Genomic DNA, 26,628 nt, shown 5'->3' with positions numbered 1-26,628 from the left:
TTACCATCATAAAACTGTCGTCTTCCCTTCCCGCGGAATCAACACTCATGCTAAGTATTAATTAATACAAAATAAAAATATTGTGTAATAAATACGTACTACTTTAACTAATAGTATATCTGTTTAGTGTATTTTAGTTATTAAAATTAAAAACAAACGAAAAAAATAAATTTGTCTTTTTAATCATTTATTACAAAAATTAAACAGCGCAAAACATTTTTACTATGGCAACCCTATTCATTTTGCATACAATATTATGAAGGAAGGCATGATCGTCAATAATTTTGTTTATATAGATATACAGACTATATTATACAAAACAAATATATAATAGTATAATATCATACGAAATCACATACATTAAGTAAGCATAAAACAAACTATTCGTATAGCTATTATTAATGTCAAAATAACGGAAAAAAATAGTGGCCATAACAATGCATCGCTCCGAGCATATTCATCAATCACACCGGCGCGATTTTACAAAGCGAACGGAAGCAGAGTTCAGTCAAATTAATTATGAAAATATTATCAAATTACCTGATCGCGTTTTAATTCGATTGTTTCGCCTACGAGCGAGACGGCGCTATCGTAGACGCGATGGCACCAACTTAACGTTTGTTTTCAAATAGGGAGTTTTAGCGTCGTTGCGTCCAAACACTGAATGTAACCGTTTTTCGTGTTGTTTGCGTTCGTAATGTCCGATCGCTTATAAAAACATATCAACAAGTCACAACGGCGGAGGCAATCGATAGGCGGTAGCGACCGAACAAAGCGTCGAACCCTACTGCATTGCACCCAACCGCCGAACTACCCCCTAGTATATAAATGACGTGCGCTACGTTCGTCCCGCTCTAGCAACCCACAGGGTTGACAGTCACCGACAAAAAATATTTAATATATTATCATGAGTAAATAATTTATTTAATAGTATGAATTGTGAAACTTATAACAGAGAACATAGGAAAATTTACAAAGTATATCTAAAAACTTTTTGAGAAAATGAGGAAGAGACATACGAGGGTGGGTCGAATGAAGACCCTAGTCTCCAGGGTGTTACGTTTCCATTACGATAGTTTTCAACAGGCCTCTTTTAACCCACCGCTACCTCGAATGGTGTTTGTAACGAATTTATTTGTGTTACTAATATCATATTAAATAAAATTGTTAAAAACCGTCGATATACTTCTCTCCATCTTCTTTATGTCTTTATGTAATAAATACAATTTAAAGTAGATTTTTTATTGCTAACATCCAATCTCCATCTATCGGCATTCCTACGTAAATTCGTCAATCTCTAACTAATTTTAAGGAGCTCCCGTTTTACCGCTAATATTGGTTAGTGGTTCTTAACATTTTTAAACACAAATTATTTATTTTATTTTATTGGTATGCGATTAACAATTTGATTTTATAATTGCGAATACAAAAAAATGCATTCAAAATTTGACTTTAAAACTTACTCATAAAAAAGTAATGATTATTAAAAAATTTGGTCTCAATTATCGCAGTTAAATCGCGTTATTTAGTGTATTGTGAAAATAATGTTTTGGCCGTGTAGCACAACATTTTTGATATTGTATAAAAAAATGCCATTTAAATTAAATTAATGAAAAACTTAAAATGGTTTAGTTTATCACAAAATAATATTTTTTTTTAATTGACATCACTCGAGTAGCTTCGCAGTAAAAACAGTAAAGATTAATGTTAAGAATAGTTATTATTCACTCAATAGTTATTTTACAAGATATATCAGAAATAAATTTCTAAAATTATACCAAATAATTGTATTTAATAACCATTTTACAGCACTATAATGTATATATATATATAAACTATAATCAAACGAAAGCCTTTCAAATAATCTACGAAGCCGCAACGACTTGCATTTCACAACATTCGAAAACAAGTTGTCGGGTCTTTAGCATTAAGTTAATTAATTTACAAATCTAATCGAATTCCCTTTATTTTGTCTTTTTAACAGTCAATGCATAAAAATGTCGTTCAACGTGCAATCATCGCATGCTATTAAATTTCTGCCGTGTGATTAGTCGGTCGCCCTAAGGGGCGGTACAGATGTGTGTAAATAAACACAACAATAATGATTTTTAGTTCTCCAGTTGTGGTTGTCGAGATTTTTTCTAAACGTCACAAAAACATTAAATATACATTAACTATTGCATCCGGCGCTCTCATCTTTTACTTTTATAATGTCTACTCAATAATAAAGCATTAAAAATATTTACTTAATGATAAAGCAAGATAATAAAATTAACAACGAATTCCTTTATTTAGCAAGAATAGTAGAAACAGTTAATCTAAATAGTTTTTTTAGTATTACAAGTATTATTTTAAATCGTATTTAAATCTTGATACAAGATTTTCTTAATAAAGGATTTTTTCACATTTTAATAGAATGTTTTAGAAGCAATCATGAAGTTAATTCCATTTTCAACCATCTATTTATGCAAATAAAATTTATTTGTAGCTAAAATCAGATAAAGGTATAAATTATAATCATATTGTTTTTGTAGTAACTTATGAATTATTTATTTGTAAAAACGAAATTTGATAATACACGAATATGCGTGCGAAAATTAGTAGTGAATTGTAAGCAATTGTAAATTTTAATCGTATAAATGGCAATTTGGTTAGATATAAGTATTCGTTGGATATGCTGCACAAAAGTAATAGCGGAGTATTTATGTATGAAAGACTTGGAAAGCTTTTTACTAGTAGTGTTTTTAATTTTTTTAATAACATATGCCTGTATTATATGTGAAATAGGATCGATTTAAAATTCTACCACTTTCAACAATGAAGGTTAAAAAATTGTTTTTAATTTTTACCTTTTATTTATTTATTTAAAGTAGACATGTTAATTAGTAAATTTCTAGGATCCATAAAACAGTTTACTGTTAAACTGCGCGATAAAATACACGTTTTCATGTTACCAACTTATTTACTAGTTCGATAATACATATTTAATTACGCGTGGGCGTTTAACGGATGTGTCAAACTGGAAGGTTGCAGCCTACAGCTTTATTTACATATGCATTTGCAGTTACGCGTTACTTTTGTTATGTATTGTGTTATAATTATTGACAAATCACCGTTCATACTTCAACGCCCAATTGCGGAGCAAGAATGTTCCATTTTTTATGTATGTCGATCATATCACATATCGTCTGGCATGTCAAATGATATAATTACCATATATTTACATAAGTAATAAAAAATAAAATTATTGTGAATAGTCAAAACAAAATGGAAGATATTAATGCATTACACATTATTGTAAAATTTATTAATACATTTGCACTTGCAACCCTGACAGGGTTAATCTTGTTAGAAAGGGATGAAATGCATTTCATAACCGCACACTATGTAACTCAGACTGCAATACACGTAACAATATGGTATCACAACGTAACATTATTTCTATTTAAAAAATATAGATATCAAAATTTCGTTTTTCCTATTAATATATGAAATGTATTTTTAGGTAACATTTAAATTAGACGCATTATGTGATGTATTTTATTAAAACTTTTTTTATTATGTACAATTTTAAAATTAATATGAATACATTTATTTGTTATTTGATTTTCACTTCAATCAGTATAAGATTGTTTTCAATATTATATTTTAAACTATAATCGCGTCTCAGATTATTTAATTATTAAATAAATAATATAAACTTTATTCATTTATAGCTTACATAATAGTTTTACGTATTTAAAAATATTTATTTAAATAATGTTTTACAGCTACGAGCACTCTTATTCCAAGTAACGATTGTTATTAGAACATCACTAGTAACTGAAGCGTGATGCGTGTCGGTTGACAGTTATAGGTTATATTTTGTACTCCGTCGTAGTTTATTTATTTAAAATGGTGAACACAAAGAGCAAAGCAGCCAAAAAGGTCGATAATATTTTGGCAACGTTGAAAAAACCCAAAGAACCTGAAACTGTTGTAATCCCAGCCGTAGAAAAGCCTGTGAAAGTTAAAAAAACTATTAACGCACCAGAAGTACCACGAGGAAGGCCTAAATCTGGACGCATTTGGAAAACGCAAAAACAGAGGTGTGTGAATATTATTTTTAATATGTCAATTGCGTATTTAAACGAGCGTTGTTATTAACAGGTTCTCATCTATAAAGAAAACGAAAGGCGCTCATCAAACGTTCGAAGAGAAAACAAAGCTCAGAATTCAATTAAAAGAAATAAAAGAGGCATCGAAAGAAATCCAAGAGCAAGTGAAAAATAAAAGGGAAGTTTTGAAGGAAAGGAGAAGGGCAAACTTGAAGAAAGCAGAAGAAAGACGATTAAAATCTGAGATCGTTCAAGTCATATCGAATCCAGCCAAGATAAAGAGGATGAAGAAAAAACAACTGAGATTTATCGAAAAACGTGATACGACTAAAGTTTCCAAATAATTCAATATATAAATTATTATTTTATTTTAAATAAAGAAATTAAATAACGATTAAGGTCTTTCAAATAGTTTTTACTTTCGTAATTCGGTTTACATTATATACATTATATATTTATGAAATATACAAAAATACGAGTGTAAGTTTGTGACAAATAATCAAAAAAATTAAATCACACATCACCATAAAGTTAGTAAGAGTATTGCAATTATAAACGGATATGAAAAAGAGCTTAACATTAATACATCAATGTGTTAAAACGATAAAATTAACTTCAGTGCGTATATATTAATATAATATAAAAAATAATACTTATTATCGACTAAAATAAAAATCACTATTGTTAAAATTGCATTATATTTACGTAATATAATACTTTCTCTTAACGCTAAAGTATAACAAATGCTATCGCAGACGTTTTAAACAATTTTTCTAACGTTATGAGGAATACAAACTCGTTATGGTGACATGCGCTTAATATATTTTACAAATATCACGTGTTTATAAAGTTTTCTCCTTACAACAAATATATGCATTTCGAAAAATATTAAATCAATCTATAAGTAAAAGCGAAAAATTTTGGTTCTAGCATTAGAAAGGATACGTATAACACATATTAATTGCTTTGAGATTCTTTATTTATCGTTTATGTATAAAATATATTTCGTATCACAAATAATTGATCGAAATAAACAAGATACGCTCCCTTATAAATAGCTGCCTACTAAATTTAAATAAATTTTCAATATGAAACATTAAACTCTCGTTAAATACATATATTTATATAGACTCTAACATATCACCTTTACGAAATCGACATTTCGACACTAAAACTTTTGACGCCGTGTAAGCCTTCGAGATTTTACATGTTAAATTAAAATATACCATACATATAAAAGCTATAAATGCATTAAAAATTGATGAGTATTTTGTATATGAAGTAGCGATTAAAAAAATATTTGATCGATAACACAGAAAATTTGTTCAGTAATGCTTTATTTAATCGTTAAAATGACTGGCCACAGTTGAAATGCAGTTTTAGAATTTACGAATATAGATACAAGATTTACAATAATGTCTATGTTCAAAAATAAGTAAATTTATATTACAATTCGAAACAAATACATATTGCACAAGTTATCATAATCACTTGAACACAAGCACAGTAATAACGAAAAATAAATAAGATTCAGTATAAAATAAAGAGCACGTTCAATTTTTACACACTAACGATTTTAAACATAGTAAAAATATAACGTTAACTTATAAGCTAAAAATTAAAAATAAAAACAAATATTCATCTGAAACACCCAATACATTGAATATATATGGATAGATTCCGTTCACCTCTATTGTATAACACTTAGCAATGTCACATTCTACGCACGCACACTGATTCCGATATACGTATTTTATATGTATTTATAACAGTTTCTTGCCTTTCTCACCGTTTCGAGTCCGAATATATATATATATTTTATACAAACGCACCGTGTATATGCCATACCTTCACGATGAACGATCTTCTTTTACAAAGGTAATTGACATAACTAACACCTTCATCGTCGAAATTCACCAAAACTTAAATTATCAACAAACAATTATATTGAACAATTACACTACTATGGAGAAAATGTTAACGTCAAATCTGAGACGATGATCTGTCGAATCAAACGTCAAAGTTTGAGCCGTTTTTGTTCGGATTTGGCATGATGAATGGCTCACTCCACATTCTTCTAAGATCGCCCTGAAATCGAATACTCTTATTAGCATATTTATTTGAAATAATACTTAGGCATATAGAGGTACATACCCTGACATACGCCATGGTAAGCAGGGGCAGTAGCGTGAACGGCACAAGGTACAGTAGAGCCGGTTGAGCAGCTTTAAACACTTCGGAGCTAACAGTGGCCGTCAGTAAGCCTAGGAAGTAGCCCAATAGTGAACAATGAAAGTATGTGAGCCGTGATCCCTATGAAACGATACATATATTATATTAAAATTATATTATTAAATTAATTGATTATTAATTAATATTTTATACCATTGATCTGGGACCTGGTACAGAGCCGAGTTCGCATACAAGAGATGCTTTTTTGTAAGCATCATAACGTAACACAAAACACAGTAATAATCCAGGCATAACAATATCACCCAAACCTGTAAAAAATAGAAAAATAGTACTTAAAAAAATTGTAATTATTTTATGAATGTGAATAGTTCTATACAAATAATTTTATTTTTCAGTCCTTTTTGCGGTGATGAAGTATTAGCATAGAACTATTCGGAAGATTATAAATAATAAATGAGTAATCAAAAAATCAGTAGTTGAAACCATGTCTGTTGATAAGCTGTATTTTAGCAATGCATTCGTTAAGAGTTTGTCAAGGAAAAAAATGAGTATAAAAGTAGATTTTTAGCTGTTTTGTAAATAAATACTGGGGATTGGCAGCCAGTATTTTTACAAAACAAAGGAATTTGCAGAATCATTTCTATGATGCATTATAGTTGTCATAGAAGCTGCGGGGAAATAAATAAGTAAATGTCGGCTGATATGTAAGTTGGAAGCCAAAAAGGCAAAGCAACAAATATGGCATTGCTTGCAACTTCACAATGATCTTAGATTAGAAACAAACATGCCCTAAATAATATGATGGTTGTACTGTAATACAAGCTTGCCAAACGAGTCATTATTATGCTCAATCATCTTAACCTTTTACGTGCGAGGAGTGGATTTTGCAAAATAAAAATATAATTAAAGAATACGTTCAAAATTGTGGAAAATAAAGATATATTTCCACAATTTTTAATATGTTTCCAAAAAAACACAGCAAAAAAAAAAAACATGGATGAAATGGAAAATCTTTGTCATCGTAGATCGATGACCAACATCAAAAAGATGTCTCTCTGAGTATTTCAGTTATTCAAGCAAAAGCTCTTAGTTTGCACAAAGATTGGAAGGATAGATTAAAAAAAGATTTTAGCACGGTTTTTCAAGTAAGTAACGGTTGGTTTTACAATTTTAAAATAGGTATTCTTTTCATAATATTAAATTTACTGGAGCATCCGCTGATGCGGATAAAGATGCTGCAAAAGAATTTATTTCCTGATTATCCAAAATTATTGAATATGTAGAATATTCCTCTAGCCAAATATTTAATGTAGATGAGACATGTTTATTTTGGAAAACTCTAACAATGAAAATATGAATGAAGCCTTCACGCACCTTGACAAATTTTTAAATATTATGGAAGACTGTGATCCCAATGGAGAACGCATATCTCAAGTGCGTGGGGCGATCAATAAAAACATAGCATGTTATAAATACTATATGAAGAAAAGAAAAAGAATAGTGGAAAACAGTTAACTCTTGATAACTTTTCAAAGGAAACACCCGCAAACCCCACTTAAACGTGTCTCTTAAACGCCTCTTAAACATATTATATTTACTTGATAAATAAATATTTTAAAATACACACAATTTCCATTTTTTTTACTTCCCTCAACTTTCGTACATTCAACATTCGCGCACATTTTCAGGAACCAATTATGTGCGAAAGTCGAGGGCCGCCTGTATAAGATACATAATGATGTTTTTATGATGTTATGTTGCAATGGCTTTCTACCCTCATTTAATTACTTTTATTAATATCTTATATATAATTGTTCTAAGCCGCCGTCGTCGCTTCCGGACGCGCATAACTTTCAATGAAACATTCTCCGTTCAATTCTATACTCTGTAAATCGTATCGCTTTGTATTAACAGTGTGTAACAATACACGTAAACAAAGGAATTATAATAATAAATAATAATAAAAATTAAAATTGAATTTGTTCCGATTGATTTTCGAGCCGCCGGCAATGCGTTCTGTTGTTTCGACCAATCAAAAATAAGCATTCAAATATTCAAATAGCGTCGACCAATGAAAAATAAGCATTCAAATTCAAATAGATAGTACCGTGACAACACTTTTAAATAATTATTATTTAATAATAAAATTTTGCTACGCGACAATAATTTTCAATAATTCGTCATTTGACTGAATAAAAATGAAATATATACATAATGTGTTGAGGATTAGAAGAATACATTGATTAAACTAGATAAACAATCATAAAATAATCTTCGTAATGAAATTTTCAAATTTTGAATTCCCGGCGACGGGCTCCGAGGCCTAAAAATGAGTTTTTGCTTTTATAAATAATCGGATTGCAAATTAACTAGGTGTGTTATAACTATGAAAATTAAATATATACATAATGTGTTTAGGATAAGAAGAATACATTGATTAAATTAGATAAACAATCATAAAACAATCTTTGTAATGAAATCTTCAAATTTTGAAATCCCGTCGCCGGGCTCCGAGGCCGGAAAGTGAGTTTTTCTTTTATATTACATAAACATTATCATTGCTTTCCGATTTAATACACATATACGTTAGATTTTAAGAATTTTAAATTAACCAGTTATGTTTTAAACATGAATGTGTAATATATCCTTAATATGTGAGGATTGAAAGTTAATGTCGATCAAATCGGCGCTGTCGGACAGCTTATAAATGTGTAGTTTCTTGGATGTTATCTAATAAACGACATTTTACAATGATTATAAATATGTGATTGCATACCTGGAATAATCGATAGCCAAAATATCTAAGAGTGGGTTATTTTTAATTCCGATGTGGCAAAATATGTACAATTTTTGTTCTGTGCCATCATTCCTCTTTCTGAATAGCCAAATTTAAGATATTCAGTTACATCAAACTTATGTAGTATGTTCTTTATAAAAAGATAATACTTGCTGACAGTGACTTCAACATTAGAAGATTAACTCTTTGTTTATATATACCAATTCTACGTTGTAGCCATATAGGTCATCAAATTGTTCCATCATTGCTTCTGAAAAATAATTAAAAAACAATAAGACTCCTATCAAGAGTAAACATTGAACACATTATTACTACTAATATAATCCATAAATTAAATTTAAACGATAACCAAAGAACACAATTGATGGATGTACTGTAGAGGATTAAACATGTAGATTGGCATCTTTTCATCTTCTACAAAATTGTCACAATATGTCATATATTTTTTATTATTACTAGCATTGTAATATGTTTAATTAACTTCGGTATGTATACCTTTAATTGCCAAATCACCGCTGTTTGTCTTTTAATATTAGATCCTGGAAAGTCAATAGTAATTTTGTTAGAATAACCGTGTTATATTATTCATTTATAACTAAACACTTACTGGCACACCCACAATTTATAGTTTTGTCTATAATTTCAAATGCTCCATCACTTGAATCATCTTCAATTGTCACTTTTTAACAAAAGTGCCGCGATTATAACATATTACGCAGCCGGCACAGCGAGCGCTTGCCAGATGTGACAGAACTGTCAAAGCAAATTTGGGAAGTCCCGCGCTTGAGAACGAACTAAATTGATTTTAACGAGCGAAATTGATTTTAACGATTTAAATTGTAAAACATTTATTAAAATATGTATAAAAATCATCAAATACTAAAAAAAATGTTTTTTAAAATATTTTTTTAGTTTATAGATTTAAAATATAATAAAAATAATGTGGATATGTATTAGCTTCTCTATACAGAAAAAATATGTACCAAAATTTTGGCGAACGTTGGCAATTTAAAGTTTTAGTTTTTAGAGAATTTTTAAGACTTTGTTTTAAAAAATATTTTCAACAAAAAGGGGCAAAGTTTAAAAATAAGTACTATTCATTACCAACCAACTACTAAGCGCACAGTATTGCAAAAATCCCTCTTACTGACGCCTTTAAAAGTAAACTACACAAAAATGTATAACACTAATTTAAATATTTTTTAAATTAAAAGTTTCAGAATAAAATTTCAAGATTTATTCAAAATATTTTTTTAAACATTAAAAATCTTTTTTATTTTATTATGGATTTTAAATATTAATAATTTATTATAGATTTTAAATATCTTTAGTTTATTATTAATTTTAAATATAGTGAAAACTTTTTACACTCATTAATTATTAAAATATATAATGCTGCGCAGAAAAACATTTACTTTAAAAAAGATGTAAATCAAAATATTTTTTGATCAAAAAAGACAAAGGTTTCAAAATTATTAATATTTTAAAGCGCACTTTTGGTCTAAAGTAACAGATTAGATGCTTGATATTTTTAGTTTATTGTTTCTTTCTAATTAGTAAATGTAATTAAAAACTGACTTTTATATTTACACATAAAACATAGAAATATTTTTTTTTATTATAAAGTAACTTATGGTGTCACCAAAAAACTTTTTTGTTACGAAAATTTAAATTTATGATAAAATTGTGTTATGCAGCGTTAAAACTGACACTCAAACACCTAAAATACGCTAAAACACAATCAATGACTTATAATCACTCACATTGCACTAACTATATATGATCGATTGTGTTGTTGCGTTAGTAACGTGTAACAAAATATTTTTTCATATCAGTAATATTTTTGAGCGGATGTGTTACCGATGCTATTTATTATTATTATTTATTAAACTGTAAACCTACTTTTAAATGATACAAAATGTTACGTTTTAATATTATTTTTTATGTTGAAAACATTTTGATATTTTTTGTTTTATTAATATTTAGTAAAGTTACAAACCTATTTTAAAAAATAATACAATGATATTTTTTTGTACCGAATACCGAAATAACGAAATTCCCAGTTAAACGAATCTTTAATTTGTCCCCGAAAAGCTTTCATACAAAATGTTTTCATTGTAATGAAGACTAATCTCAGTATAACAAAATATTTTGCTCCGAATTTAAGAATGACGTTATAACTTGACAAAATATTTCTAAGAATTCAGTTCATCATTGACTTGGGGTGTGCCAGATGTGTTCAAAAGCGACATTACAGGTGTTTCGTTGACCCTCAAACTTTTTTATAAAACACTTTTTTCACAAATTTTATTGTGTTTCATACATTTTCCTTAAACAAGGAAAAAAACGATCTGTCAACCTTATAAGAGGTTATTTTGATGCTGTAGTAATATAGTAATTAAAAATAAAATAAAAATATATCATCTTCCTTACATTCAATATAACGAATTTTCAGTACACCAAAATTTATTCATTGGTTCCGTGAGTTTCGCTGTATTGAAATTTCATAGTACAATTTAAAATTTATTTTTATATAATAAAAGTTTTAAACCTATTCATAAATGATATACAATATTTAGATTTATCATTAAATATCTAAGTTTCAATATAATGATAAAATCTAACGTTGTAAATCTAATAAATAATATAAAATGTTTTCTTCTAGAAATATTTAGTCAAGTTGTAAACCTATTTTCAAATGAATTGAAAATTTCAAGTAGTTTTTTATAGATTGAACTATTTTGTCTATCATTGAAAATTCTAAATAGTAATGTCCAATTTGAACCATTAAATTTTAAAAAATATTTAAAAAAATCAGAACGAAGCAAAAATTATATTTAAAACCCAAAAAGTTGAGGGTCCGGTATTCGCACACTCGCTAGCTATCGGTACCTCACGATAGTGAGGTACCGACAGCTAGTATTATATAGTTTGCATTCAGTTTAATTCTGAAGTCAAAGAATATTGGTGTGCCTCACTGTTTACAATTTTATAATTTATAAAAAAAACAATTACCAGAATAGGAAGAAAGATAAAGGACCCAACGAAAAGTCGAATATTGATTGGCTAGCATTTTCCGACGAAGTATGAGGGCAAAAAATACCAACGCAATTATTAAGGGTGCAGTATCATGCCCAATCATGCAAGAAAAAGGGGAAAGGAATTTGCAGAAGGAGGCAGACTTTTAATTTTTAAAATATATATTAATATTTTTTTAATTTTGAAGGTAAATAAAGATGCATAAAGGAATAACTATATACATATAAAAAAATCGTAATTAAATCTTCAACTTCATTTTTTATTGGATAATTGACTCATTTCGCGACTTTTTATGAAATTTAATTCCGCACGTAAAGGGTTAATCTTTTGGTTGCTATGCTGTTTAAAAATCATACTGTCACATATTCATCGATTCATGACACAAGAATCTCATTAAATATTTAAAACAATGCTTCATACCATTGATACACTAACGATGTAGCAAATTCCCAAATTCATTTTCATTTTTGAGCATCATAACGTAAACAATGACGTCGTTAACAATTATTTGATGTTATCATAAGCAACAATATATCGCTGTTTAGCAGCCAAAAGGTTAAACATAAACTAAGGAGTACTATAGATTACCATTAATATGTTGCCACTATCATAAAATTATTTAAAGAATCATTTCTCGATGAAATCAATAATGTCTTAGAAAGTAAATGCTTAACACTTAAAGCGCTGGAAATTGATTAACATGCTTTTTAGGGATTTGATCCTACAGCCGGACGCTTTTATGAAACTCAATCTTTAACAGACTCTTACTGACATCTTTGAATATTTTAGGGCACCAAAAGGGATTAATTAAATTTTAGATAGTATATTCTTTTAACCGATGTTGTTAATATAATTCTTTTCATACAAAATTAAATATTTAAAAAAATAGTGGTTCGAGATTTAGTTAAAAAAAATCTTTTCGAATATCCTAATATATTATCCTAAATTGGTTTATATAAATGTCACACCATACCGAATTCTCATTTAGAATCGATGCCGACACACATGTGGTGTTCGTACTCTGAATTATCATTTTATGCCTTATGGCATTTTGCAAAAGCCGACAAAGATTTTACATAAATTGAATAATTACGACTGTAAAGTTCTCATTGATATTGTATTTGGTGAGAATATGACAATTTGAAAATTGCGATTATTTGGCACTTTTATCGATCGTGCGCAAATATGCCAGCTGTACGTGTTTTTTTGGGCAAAAATGCGGCGCATTAGGTGTTAATATAATACTAGCTTTTATGCTCGACTTCACCCACACTTTGCTCTAATTTATATTGTATTCTTCAACTTCTGACTGTATATGATGTTTACGTTAGAATTATATATATCTTTGTCGGCATAAGTGGCATTGCGACATAAAATTGACTATGAGAGAAACATTCAATTCTAGTCGTATTAACCAACTGTCATGGGAAAGTCAGAGAATTGGGAATTTAAGTTACATGGGAATAAGCATATGTAATCTGAATTTATTTCCTTCCCAGCACAATAGAGCTACCAACCTCGTGGGTTATTTTGAACTTGTCTTGTTAGTTTTTATTCGACATAAATATATTATCAATTAAATCTTGTATGTACTACTATTAAAAAAATGCATTGAACTTTAAAATATAGTTGACTGCAGCAATGTGCAAATATTAATAGGCGAGATTAAAATTTTCTTATACATCTAATAAAATATTTCAATACTAACCAAGCATGCTAAAGTGTCCTTGATGATGCATTGAAGGAAACACTAATTTAGCCGGTAGCGAAAGTTTGGGCACAACTTCCACTCCTCTGCCCCCCATGCCGCCCAATTGCAGCCTCCGTGCTACAACGTTCACTGGATTCTCGGCGGGTCGCGTGGCTACTTTGACCATCACGTTTGTTGTAAAAATATAAGACGAAAAAAACACCCAAAATACGTCGTACAACAAGAGGCCAGTGAGCAATAGAGTGGACACCTTCAGCGACGGTAGTCGGACGAAGGCTATAAACGTAACGCACAACCCCATACCCATAGCTGAAAATAAAACTTTAAAGTAATTTACATTTACACTTAATACGTAAATATGAAGAGGAATTTACCATCCATCAACAGCCAATGTCCGGTGAGAACCCAGACGGTCACGATCGCCAAGCTTAAGCCGAAGGCTACAAGCTCGGCAGCACTGTAGCGTCCGCAGCAACCACAAGACACGCGCGTTGTACTCGCTCCTCCACCGCAAACATACTGACATAATGGAGTTAGCAAGAATGCCAAAGCAACACAAGCTATAACTGAAAAAGATGATATATATATATAATAACAGTTTAAAAATTTCGATCCAACTATACATTGATAAATCTATATATACATATAAAGAAATAAATCTGGGCAATTTTTATGCGGCTTAGGGAAGGAGGTATGCAGTCATACTCCAGCCAAAAAACCGAATAAATGCGTCTAACAAGCATTAAATCAATACAAAAGCTACTGTTTTGGATTGAAGAAGAGTGAGATTAGAGTAAAAAATTATACAAAATCCAGAGCAAAATTATTTGGGGGTGCTTCATATATTTCTGAATGGAAGGTATCCACTTCATCAATAGTACAGTGAAGGCAGTAGATTAAAAAATTGTTCTGGAATTTATTGATCAAGCTTTACTATTTTATCATTTATTATACATTTTTATTTCATTATTTAATGCATATTATTTCAATAAGCAGTTAAAAAGTTAAAGAAAAATATCTTTAGTTATTTACGTAATATTATGATTTTGGAAGTGATGCATGTTTTTTGCACGCTACTGTATAAAACAAAATTAAGGTAGTGGTACTCATAAAGCAATAATATATACAAATATTACATTTTCTATAGTTATTATTTTATGAACCCTTAGCAATCGGATGCCTGTGTTTTTAACGTGAAAAAAAAGTTTTAACGTAAAAAAAATATAGTAATTCTGAAAATGTTGACAGTGGAAATGATGAATTTACTTTTGCTGTATACAATAATGCATATTTATTTTCAACTTTTTTAGGAATTTAAATATTTTTTTAACTTCAAAATCTTTATAAACAAAACCATTTATATTTTCGAATTTTATAGATTTTAAGTGAATAATGTTAAATAAAAATATAGTTTTTTACCATAAAAAAATATTTTTAAACCTAGTGAAATTTATACGTATAGTTTTTAACTATGGCAGTTTGGCAGTTTGCAGACTATGGCGAAGTTCTCCGATCGCAAAGGGTTAAATGGTATGATACTACGCAGTTATAAAGAAAAATGTAAAGATTTCTGGTGCATTTTAACAGTTACATAATTAAATGCTGATAAACTGATACTTACTAGCAGTGCATATAGCAAACAGCATCTGCATCGAGTCAAAGAAGAAAAACATCACAAGAAGCGACACAGAAGCTCCAAGTGGCAAACATAAAGCTTGCATTGTATCCAACGTTTGCACATCTAAGTAAATATAATCTGTTAATATCATGATAAATATTAATAATTAAAAATGTAAATTGATTTTGGAATTATTACTGCTAGGATGTTGAGGTGGGGTTGCCGTGCCCAGTAGAGTAGCAGCCTCCTTCTCTCTCTCTTGTCGTTCGCGAGCCTCCCTCTCCATATTCAGTGATCGAAAACTGCCATAAACGATCAGCAGCATTGAGATCAAGAAAGTCGAAACTCTGCACGGAACAAAAAAAATAATAGCATCACAATCTAAAGTACAAATAAACGATGCAAAAGCAATATCTCACCTCGACGAATCCATTATCGAATACGCCCACTGGTATTCGCGGTATTCAATATTTCCCGGTGGTTGAGACATGTTTGCTGGAGTTTTGTCAATCAACGAAACTAAAGCGGTTGATTATCAACATGTAACCTAGAACAACGCATTTGTATAAAATGAGTAATGCATAATACAACCGTCGGCGTATGGTTAAGGATGTAGACTGATAATAATTTAGTTGGCCCGAACACGATAATGGCATGTACGTTCAACGTTTGAAATTTTAAAATAAAAATATACCCATGATAATAATGGAAGGAAAGCTGATAAAGCAAAATATTTGAGTATTTATTTATAACTTCAAGATACAGAAGAGTTGAATTTTTTTATTATAGTGTCACTCAATATTCTATTTTATAGCTAAAATGAGATATAATAACATGCAATTTAATTCATAAATTATATTTTACATAAGTGATAAATATAGAAAACATTCAGTTAATTAATATTACTTTTTAATCAAGAATGAAATAGTAGTGTAATAAAATGCCATGGAAAAAGAATTAGCTTAATTAGAGGAATATTTGTATTACGTGTCTCGTTCAATGAACATTTTATAACAAATACCTTTTAAATGCTATATACAACTTACGCTAATTTAATACATTTAATTTTTAAGCTATTGAAAAAATCAACACAAACAATTGATAAAAAAAACATTTTAGATTAGCTAAAATTTAATATTCAATAACCGGTAACCACAAAACCGTCCTAAAGGATGATAATATATTTAATTTCTAGCAATGTTTATATAACATTTCATACGCAACGGTCACTTAACATTTATTATATTGGCATGTAATTTTTACGCAATATTATGCTAATAATTTTTTTCTTAATACAGATAACAGAATCGAGTTACTGAGACTTGAACTTTGAAGCGCTGCGTGCATTTGAAGGCGAACACTTCGGATGCAAATTATTATGGTAATTATTTTAATTGAACAATACAATTGAATTTTGCGCTTAGAGGCAAAAAGCTCCAACACGGCAGCACTGATAAAAGAAGAAAAACTACAGAAGGTCGCGAAGTGAGGAGTACTCTCGCAGAAGTAGCAAAGCAAACTGTTCATGGAAGGCGTAAAATTTTTATTTAGGTTGCCGATTTGATTTGGTTAAATTTATAATTCGCATAACACAAAGTTGTAAATGTTTGCAGAATGTCATATTACTTGGTATTGCAATACCACAAGGTTATATACGTAATACAAAAAGCATAATTTTATTATACGATACATGAACTCTATTGTAATTATTTTTATAATGACCCATAAAAATATTTTTATAGCCATTAAAATTATTAATAGTATTTTTATTGATGTAGCATTTTTGTTGTTTAAATATAAAGTTTTACTAAAATATAATCAATGAATGATAAAGTATGAACTGTGGTAACCTAATAATCAATGTACAGTTAGTTTCGTGTTTTATATAACACTACTTAAACCCAGAGCTAAATGCATCAAAGCATTTAAAATAAGCAAACAGTAATTGATTATATCTTTGTAGAGCATCAGATAAAATTACTAATTTAAATACAATTATATGTCTGTGACGAAATGTTCACATGAGGTTTAGTTCTATATTTGTTTTGATATTTCACAATTTTACATGGGAATTGTAAATTTCAGAGAAAAAAGTGTGCTGATAATATAAAATGTTCAAGTGACGCTCAATGACATTTGTGTGATTAGAATTGAAGTGACAATTTGGATTCCGGTTGATTCATTTGTAAACAAGTTTAGAAAAGTATATGCAAAAACATGTGATTGAGTCACAATTCGTTTCATTAACATAACCATTGTATACAATTTTGGATGTATTCAGTTGTAAATGTGGTTGACTTCTGTTTGAAATATTGATTTAACATTTTTCTATTTTTAGAATGAAATCATTTCCTCAAGTATTGAGGGTGATAACTTAAATGTTAAAGTAATTAGTCATAGTGATTTCCCATTGCCTTCAGCAACGTATATACATTTTAAAACGATTTATTACCATTTATTTAGTGACATATCTTGAACAGAATTTTTAACACAAAATAGTGTAATACAATGTAAATCTAACTAACATATGCATATTGAATCAAAGCAATAACAATTTATCTATTGATATTATGAAAATCTTGTTGAGTGGCTCACTTCCTTATTTCATGATATAATAGTTTTTGGAGATCAACTATAATTTTCTTTAATATCGTAAAGAGGTAATTGGGAACTACAATTGTGGGGTATTCGTGAATTTATCACATTTGCCTTGGACATGAAATTTACGGTAATTTTGTTGGGTTATGTTCATTGTGGCTGTTTTTTTTATTATTATAAATTTATAATGTTTCTATTTAGCTAATGTGACATGAATAATATTTAGTTATGTTTAAATTACATTTTAAATGGTAAATTTAGTTCAAAATTGATTAAACATTAGTGCTCCCTATTATTTCATATCTTTTGCATTAGCGTCTAAAATAAATTACCTTAATTTAGATAATATAAAACGATAAACATTATTTTTGGTTTGGTCTGTTGGTCAATCACATAAAAACGTGTATGATTGTTTATTTTAGAGACAGATTAAATATTTGAATTTAGTCTAAATAAAATAAAAACTTATATTTTATTTTGTACGGGGTTTGAAACTTTATCATAGTATGTCAATAGAAAATATATGACTAGACAATAAGTCGAAAATTCTGGATAATGCTGCTGATATGTAGTGCAATACAAATTGATAACTTCACTGCTAGGTGTTGTGTGAAGAAAATATTAAGTCGACCATAAAATAAATGTAGAAAATATAAATATGAGTCATTATAGTTGATGATCATTTCAATCAATTGAATATTGATCAATCAAATGTCACCTCTATATTCTGAGACGTTTGGGTAGTGCGCACCCTTCGTCACAAAAAACTTAATTCATATTCATAACGAACGTTGTGAATTCGCCAAATTAAATCAGGACCCATTTTGGATTTCAACAAGTGATAAAATGTTGCACAAAAAGAAGCAAACAACCTCCAAAAAGAGTTGAATCATGTCTAATGAATACAAATAAGTTTTAAGAACAGTATGAACATGCATAAGTATCTTTACTTTGTCAATAATCAAGTGTGAAACATATGAAAAAGGAGTACATTGCTTCTACAGAAGTGCGATTGCATATTAACCAATTAAAGTGGCAGCTCTAATTACGCCTCGAGGCTAAATAGCTCACCATAATAAATTAGAACATAACAATCCAGGAATGAAGAAGTTTCAGAAAGGAGGCGATACACTCAGGAGTTTCTCTAGAATTAGACTAAGCACTAGGAATTAGTTTTTGATTGGCTTCCACTCAATAGCATAATTCAATGAGATAAAATACTCTATGCTTTTTATATATATATAAAACAAAATTAAATATAGTCAACAATCTACTGCATAGCACGTATTTGTTGTGATTATGTTAGCACTATACATGTCACTGAAGGACTACCATTTTTATATAACTATTAAAAATCTCGAAGAATGAAGTAATTCGCTCTAAATTAATGATCTTTTTACGATGTATACAAAGCAAGACAATTCAGATGAATTAATAATAAAAATGTTTTTTTTTTATTACTGACAATAATTTTATGAGTGAGATATAAAACTTTTAACAAATAGGAAAATGTTAAAAAAGGTGTGTGCTATTGGTTATGATGTCATTTTGACATATAAAACGTATTTTTTAAATCTTCTCTTGAAACATAACATTGATGTAGCGTTGCTTATAATTAACATATGGCACAAGAGGGCCAGTTCTTAATAATATTATATACATATATATATAAATAAAAAATCGATCATGTTACAGGAGTCGCACTCGTGGCTTTGTATTAACAGCACCGTATGGACTATCTTATTAATTTGTATACTAAGCAAATTAAAATAAAAACTAATATTATGTAAACAGTAATATTATAATATATAATACATTAACAATTTAATTTTTTGAATTCGATTTATGAATTGATATTAATCCTTTGAGGAGTATCGCCGTACATGTACGGTGGTTGATCATTCACTTTTTTGAGGTAACTCAGATAGTTATATATTGACATATATAACTAAAGAAATAATAAATAAAAAACATTGTAAGTAAATAATATTTTTTTTAAATTTGAATTAATTAATGTAAATAAATTCTATAGAAAATAATACCAATAACTAAGAGTACGAAATAATTGAACATAATAAAATTTATAAAAAATATTAAGAGCCTCTGATTGATATAAAAAAATCCACAAAAGCTGAATAATATATAAAATAAATGAATGAAATTGATTAATATAAAAGTATTAAATAAATTATTAAAACATTCTAATACAAAAAAGTAGTAAAATAAATCAAAGCAAAACATGTTAAGAATCACTGACTTTTTCTATAATTTACTATAAATGCAATATAAAATAATAATAAATAAATAACAGGGGAAATTATAAAGGAAACATACGTAAAATTAACTCACTACTCGAAGGGTTAATTTAGGGAAGAATTGCATTGCTTTTACTTAAAAAGTCAAATTATTCTAAATATGGATAAATAATTAATTACAACAGATTTTTTCAATACAAATTAATTTATATGACGATAATATGAAAAAATATCAGTATGTTTAATGAATGGGCAATGAAAGAGTCATTGTTTCTCATTATTCAACTATACTATTTTTTTTATAGCTAGTAAACTTTTTTATTGAAAAGAACTATTTTCGAGCAATATATAAACTGTTGCATTTGAAAACAAGCATGCGACAAAAAAATATTGATAATGAATTGATTACCAATTAAAAAAGTAAGGCGTGTTACAATTATCCAAACCAGATAAATAGATGATTTGATTTGTCTGATTTTACTACACTAATGGTTCTATTGTATATAATTGTCAAAATTAATTTTGTTCTATATACGCCAATATGGTGGTCTTGCTCATCTTAGTTGAATCATACTTGATCTCAAATATTTTTTTATATAATTTAATTTCGAGAACCTAAGTTTCGAAAAGCAACAGATGCAGGAGTCATTATTATAGCTTTTAATGTTACATATATAAATATGTATTAGAAGACGTGTACATCTTCTAAATGATCTTCACAGACTTTTTCAAACAGTTAAAAGGCATGCACTGTCGTCTGGAATAATTTGAGAAAAATACTTTAGCTCACAACATATATTGAAACTAGCAGTATCAGGTTTATCATTACAAGATTTATAAAATCATTGGTTTAAATTTAAAAAGCACTAACATTATGCAGAAAAACAAAAACATCAATAAAATATTTGTAGTATTTAAAACATTGATTCTAAAGATCCAATAGAGCAATCTATTTTATTTCAAAAATTATTCTGTTTTTAATAATAGTTTTGCATTGACTCAAATTTCATCATTAATTATGACGATATATGTAAAATTTTACACAATTCATAACTACTAAATTGCATCTTTAAGATGACCAGATGTCCTTCTTGCACAAAAAATTTTGAAATGACCTTTTTTGCCTCCTAGTAATTTCTTCACTTCAAAAGAATCAGAGATGGCCCGAGCAATTTTTTTTGAAATGACCACTTTTTAGCTCCAATAACAAATTGTCCTTCTTTGTCCTCCTCGAGCAAAAGATCCGAGTTGGCTTTTTTTATTTTTAGTGTCCTTTTTTAATATTTTCAAAATTGGCCACAGCAGCTTTCAAACCAGTGTTGCAATAATTTGTTTCAAATATTCTAAAACTATGATTGTTTGTATACTATTTTTTAGAGGTATTTCATGTTATTATTATGTAACTTTTCGAACTAGATAATCAAACTCATTACAAACTTATCGTTAATAATATTTCTAATATAACTTTTTGATTTATTAGACACAATTGCTATTATAATCTATACAAGTCTACATTTCTATTGACTTTCTAAATGTATATGCTTTTGTGTTAAAAGGGATGCATGTTTTATCTGGAACTCACTTATTGAAAAAGTGTCAAACCATTCATTCCAGCATTCAATGGAACTGAAATTAAAATCATTATTACAAATATGAATAGAAAGATATTCACATGTGCTCAGATAAGAATGGTACCAAATGAAGCCGGTACCTGAAGTGAACGAATTTAAAAAAAGTAACGGTTAACCACAAGAACATTATTGTTATTAGACATTGCTCCCCTTTTCATTCAAATGCATTTAGATTGAAAAGTCAAGGAATCGTCTTAAATTCAAGCCATGGACCAGGGAGATATTTCATAAATGAAAATGTATGGATAGTAGTTATAAATGAATTGAAATTAAATTTTAAGTGACGCAGAAATTGAAGAGAAAAAATATTAAAAGGTTCTAAAAAAGAATGTGTAATAGGCTAATTGAATTTGTAGACGAAAATTGTATTTAACAGTATATTTTTTATATTGAAGTATGTGTTTGGTTATGGCGGTTTATTTGGTTGTTTCGATTAATTCACATCATCTGTTTTTGTTATTAGTACAATTCATATGGTAACACCGTAACACCGTCGGATTAATTTCGTACGAAAAACAATTATTTTTAAATCGATCGATCATCTTTTGACAATTCCGATTGTATACAAATAAGGCCGTTATGCAATACGTCGAATCGAGCTTAAATTTAGCTTCCGATCGAAACGGGGTCAGACATGGGATTTGGAATTACGCGACACGACCACGACCACGACCGAAAATACAGTTACGGAAAAAAGAGCACGGTTCATAGAGCATAACAGTAAAAAGGTTGGCGACCACCGTCGCGAATATACGAAGCGAGAAGTGAAAGGCGCGCGTCACGGTCGCGCTCCGAAGAGCCGGGGGCCGTTTTCGCCAACAAAACAAAGGGGCTGCGGGAAAGCGGAGTCGAGCAGGGAGGTTTCCGCGGCACCCGGGAGCTTCCCGGCGCCCCGCTCACCCGAGGGTCTTCGCTAGCTTTCGGGGCCACGCTCCGACGGGTCTGATCGGTCGGGGACATGAGCGAACGAGCCTCGGATCGCAGCGCCCAGCCGCCGGCCATACTCGCCGCCCGCACACTCTCTCCGGTGTTGCCGCAGCGCGACGGAAGCCTTCCCCTACTCCCTGCTCCGCCCCCGCTCCCGCTCCCGCAACTGTCCGAATTCGCACGATTGTTTCGCCGCTCCGTTTAAATTAAAACTACCGATGCGAGTTGCGACACTGACACAATGCGATTTTAAAGATCGACGATAAACGGGTTTAACCTTGTTAACCGCAATTTACCGGCAAAAATAACAATATGCCCCCCCCCTCTACTTTCGCACGTTTCAATTTTAATCAAATTAAAATGTTTGTTTTTAAAAACAATGCTATTTTTCATTTTTAAATGTGAAAAATAAAAAAGTATTAATTTATTTTGTCCTCCGAAAATAATCTTTATCAGCTGTAACACAGTTATACCAGCGTATCTATCAATCCGCAAGACATTTAAGGAATGCACTATTTGTTATACTTATCTTTTCTATGGTCATTTCAATTCCTTTTTATCCGTGGGAACAGGAAAAAGTCACAGGGGCCATATCTAGTGAATACGGTGGCTGCAGAATTTAGACAGTATCGTTTTAAGCAAAAACCCACGATTTAGTAGTAGAGTGTGAGCCGGTGCGTTATCGTAGTGTAGAATCTATGAGTTGTTTGCTACAATTCTAGTAGTTTTCTACGGATTTCCTCATGCAAATGGTGCTAAACTGCATAATTGTAATCTGAAATGGTAAGAATTCGTAGTAGATAATATAATCTGTTATAATCGAAGAAAATAGTATGGCGGCTTCCTTAAATTATGTCACAGATTTAAGGGGAGTATGGGTAAGCGTAATTGTGACGGTCTGTGCCAGGGGAGTAGGAGGGTATTTTAAAAACTGTGACATTAATGGTTTGAATTTATTCATAAGGAAGCTTAATGTATTTTTATTATTTGATTTTTTTCCTAAAATATAAATAATATATATTGTATAATTCACCAAGCTCCAATGTGTCAGCGTGTGATTTATTTACAATATATGCTCATGCATATCGAGTACATCTTCTGTTATACAGAACTCGTGGAAAAAAATATTCAGCAATATCACTTCCACACAAATACATATTTTATAATACCTTTGATATTGTTGCCTTTGTGAATCAAAATAATTTTGCTTTTGTGACATGACGTACGGGGAAGGGGGGAGAAGTATGGCGTGGCATGATACATACTTTGTGACATAGGAGAGGGGAGGAGAGTAAAATTTCACGAAAAACCTGTGACATAATTTATAGAAGCCACCTAACAGGAACTATGACATAAGATAAAATTAGGCATGATTTTTTGGTTTTGCGTTTTCAAGGCGTTTACGTTGAGACAGTTGTACCTTTATTTCGATTCATAACAACTCTGAGTCGTTAGCGACTTAATTCAGTATTTGCTCAAAACAATATTTGTACATATGATTTTAAAAAGACTTTTGATAAATTTTGTCATGCCTTAATTCTTAAAAAAATATTTAGTTTGGATTTTTCTATAAAATTATATAATACTTTTCAAATTGTTGTAAATATGTGCAATATGGGTGGGCAACACCAGTCGTATTAATACATTATCACGTCAGGAATTACTCAAGGTTCTAATCTCGGCCAAATAATGTTTCATTGTTTAATAATAGTATTAATAAAGTTATTCGTAATTAAAAATTCTCATTTTTGCCAATGACCTTAAAGTATTCATTAAAATAGATTCCACTGAGGATTATAAAACAATCAATTTGATGTTGAAACACTAATATGTATATTACCATTTAGCATAAAATATCATTTTATGACCTTTTCCAGAACGAAATTAGCAATTAATTTTGATTATGAAATGGATAATAACGTGCTCCATCGCACTGTAGTGGTAACATATTTGGATGTCCTATTTCAAGAGGATTACAGATTTCATCAACATAAATCAATGTTGCCTCTAAAATGTTAGGATTTGTCTCGCGATACACGCATCAATTGAGAAGATCGAGGGCACTGTGTCCCTTGTATAATCACATAGTGTGCGGCATCGTTGAGGTTTAAAAAAGGTTTACAGTACATGAAGGAATATAAATATCTATTTTTATTTCCCACAACATTCCAATACTGGAATATGATTCCATAGAGTTGCGTCGACGAGTGTACTTGAGAAAGCACTTCTTCAAGCAGAAAAACTTCGTTTTTGTGTGCCACCTAAAGACCAGCGTATACGTCCCGCAGTAATATTTGAAGTAATTTTAAATAAAATAATATCTAATCTTCTGATAATCTATACATACCAGAGATATCTATTTAGATTGATTTATTTATTACGCAGTTTAATTACAACATGCCTACACGAGGAATAGAGGATAAACCAGATACGCATTGTGATATCCTGTATGACAGCAGTCGCCAACCTTTCGGGCCTTACGAACCACTAAATCTAAAATATTGAATTCCGCGGACCACAACCATTTTTCATAAAAGTAACATTCTAGATATGAAATGGTACTTGTTTTTCTGTGAGAGAGACTTAGTGCTCGCCCACTTATTGCTGCCACGGCCAATTATGACGATCTGGGGATGTAATTAGACTTGCCTGTTCTTTTACTGGACTTTTATGATCGATGCGATAGTTTTTTGGAACAAGTTACCTGTCATATGAACAGGTTAGAGATGGCCGTTAAATATTTTGAACAAATGTGAGATCTGGCAACTTACTTGATAGTTGCATCGCTTATAGTGGATGCTGAGATTTTTATTAACGCGTAATCTAATGAGGCGAAAATTCAAAATTAAAATAAAGTCGAATCAGAATATAATAAAAAAATAATAATAAACCAATTTTATGTATGTATATTCAAATTACTCCGTGGGCTCACAATTCTCTCAAGAACCATCAGTGGTCCGTGGACCACCGGTTGACGACCGTTGTTTTATGAAGTTGTCATAACTTACACATTAAAAATATCAGTAAAGATAGTTATTTTTTTTGTTGCATTAACAGAGGTATCCGAAAGGCGTAAGATAGTGTATAATCATTTTCAAAGAGACCGTAGCTAAAAGCTTTTGTCATATATTAAATCAGATATCTCCCAAGCATCTGTGCATACACTTTATTATCTGTATAATGCATATCAGTTTTTCGATGTGCCAACTACAGCATTTAAATGTGTGACTTACAACGATTAGGCTTTATTTCGCATACACGTTAGTTTGATGATAGTTTCTGATCTTTATTTTTGATGCATTAGTACTTTATATACCAGTGATAAGCAAGTACAATAGCGTAATGAAATAAGTCATGCTTATTAAGTAGTAATTTTTATAATTACTATTATGTTCGATCATCTAAGCTTTTCCTAACTCAAGGATAAATATCGAGGCCACTATGCCTTTAAGTATGCAACAATGAAAAATGCATATTGTAGTAACTGTAACTGTTTATGAACTATAGTTTACAATGTACAAATTAACGCAGGAAAATATTTGTTTATGGAAATTCTTTTTTATGATTTTTAGGTGATTTGAAACAATAATTACTAAATGGGGATACTATGAAATGTAGATAATATACTATTAAAGTATATACATAAGTAAAAAAAATCTAAGATTCTTTCTAAATTTGTGTTATCTGTAAAATGTTATATATTCAGTAAGCAATTGAATTAATAAAAGAGTAATAACTCAAGATATATACGTCTTGTGTTAT

General features: G+C 29.8%; 2 protein-coding genes and 1 long non-coding RNA gene across 3 annotated transcripts; 1 reads left to right on the top strand and 2 right to left on the bottom strand.

Annotated features, from left to right (window-relative positions):
• The first annotated feature begins 3,807 nt into the window (after positions 1 to 3,807).
• On the top strand, positions 3,808 to 4,491 carry LOC148229450 (coiled-coil domain-containing protein 86). The gene is made up of 2 exons (XM_088197693.1): positions 3,808 to 4,088; positions 4,150 to 4,491. Exons 1-2 carry the CDS (start codon positions 3,895 to 3,897, stop codon positions 4,439 to 4,441), a joined length of 486 nt encoding a protein of 161 aa, XP_088053819.1. The 5' UTR covers positions 3,808 to 3,894; the 3' UTR covers positions 4,442 to 4,491.
• Positions 4,492 to 22,958, bottom strand: SppL (signal peptide peptidase-like protein). Its single transcript, XM_088197663.1, has 9 exons — positions 22,840 to 22,958; positions 15,875 to 16,002; positions 15,654 to 15,802; positions 15,459 to 15,578; positions 14,212 to 14,403; positions 13,835 to 14,146; positions 6,483 to 6,598; positions 6,252 to 6,410; positions 4,492 to 6,185 (listed from the first exon to the last, which is right to left on the bottom strand). The coding sequence occupies exons 2-9, from the start codon at positions 15,943 to 15,945 to the stop codon at positions 6,108 to 6,110; spliced, it is 1,197 nt and encodes a 398-aa protein (XP_088053789.1). The 5' UTR covers positions 15,946 to 16,002; positions 22,840 to 22,958; the 3' UTR covers positions 4,492 to 6,107.
• LOC148229449 (uncharacterized) lies at positions 9,063 to 9,840 on the bottom strand. The gene is made up of 4 exons (XR_015811392.1): positions 9,695 to 9,840; positions 9,583 to 9,626; positions 9,237 to 9,501; positions 9,063 to 9,165 (listed from the first exon to the last, which is right to left on the bottom strand). It is a non-coding gene; the product is annotated as an uncharacterized LOC148229449 (long non-coding RNA).
• Positions 22,959 to 26,628: the final 3,670 nt, after the last annotated feature.

This window comes from Plectrocnemia conspersa, unplaced genomic scaffold, assembly GCF_051122295.1.
Source record: "Plectrocnemia conspersa isolate PC_06_02 unplaced genomic scaffold, ASM5112229v1 ptg000011l, whole genome shotgun sequence".
NCBI classification, from domain to species: Eukaryota; Metazoa; Arthropoda; class Insecta; order Trichoptera; family Polycentropodidae; genus Plectrocnemia; species Plectrocnemia conspersa.
The sequence above is the reverse complement of the archived record's forward strand: the minus strand, read 5'-3'. Positions and strand labels throughout refer to the sequence as shown.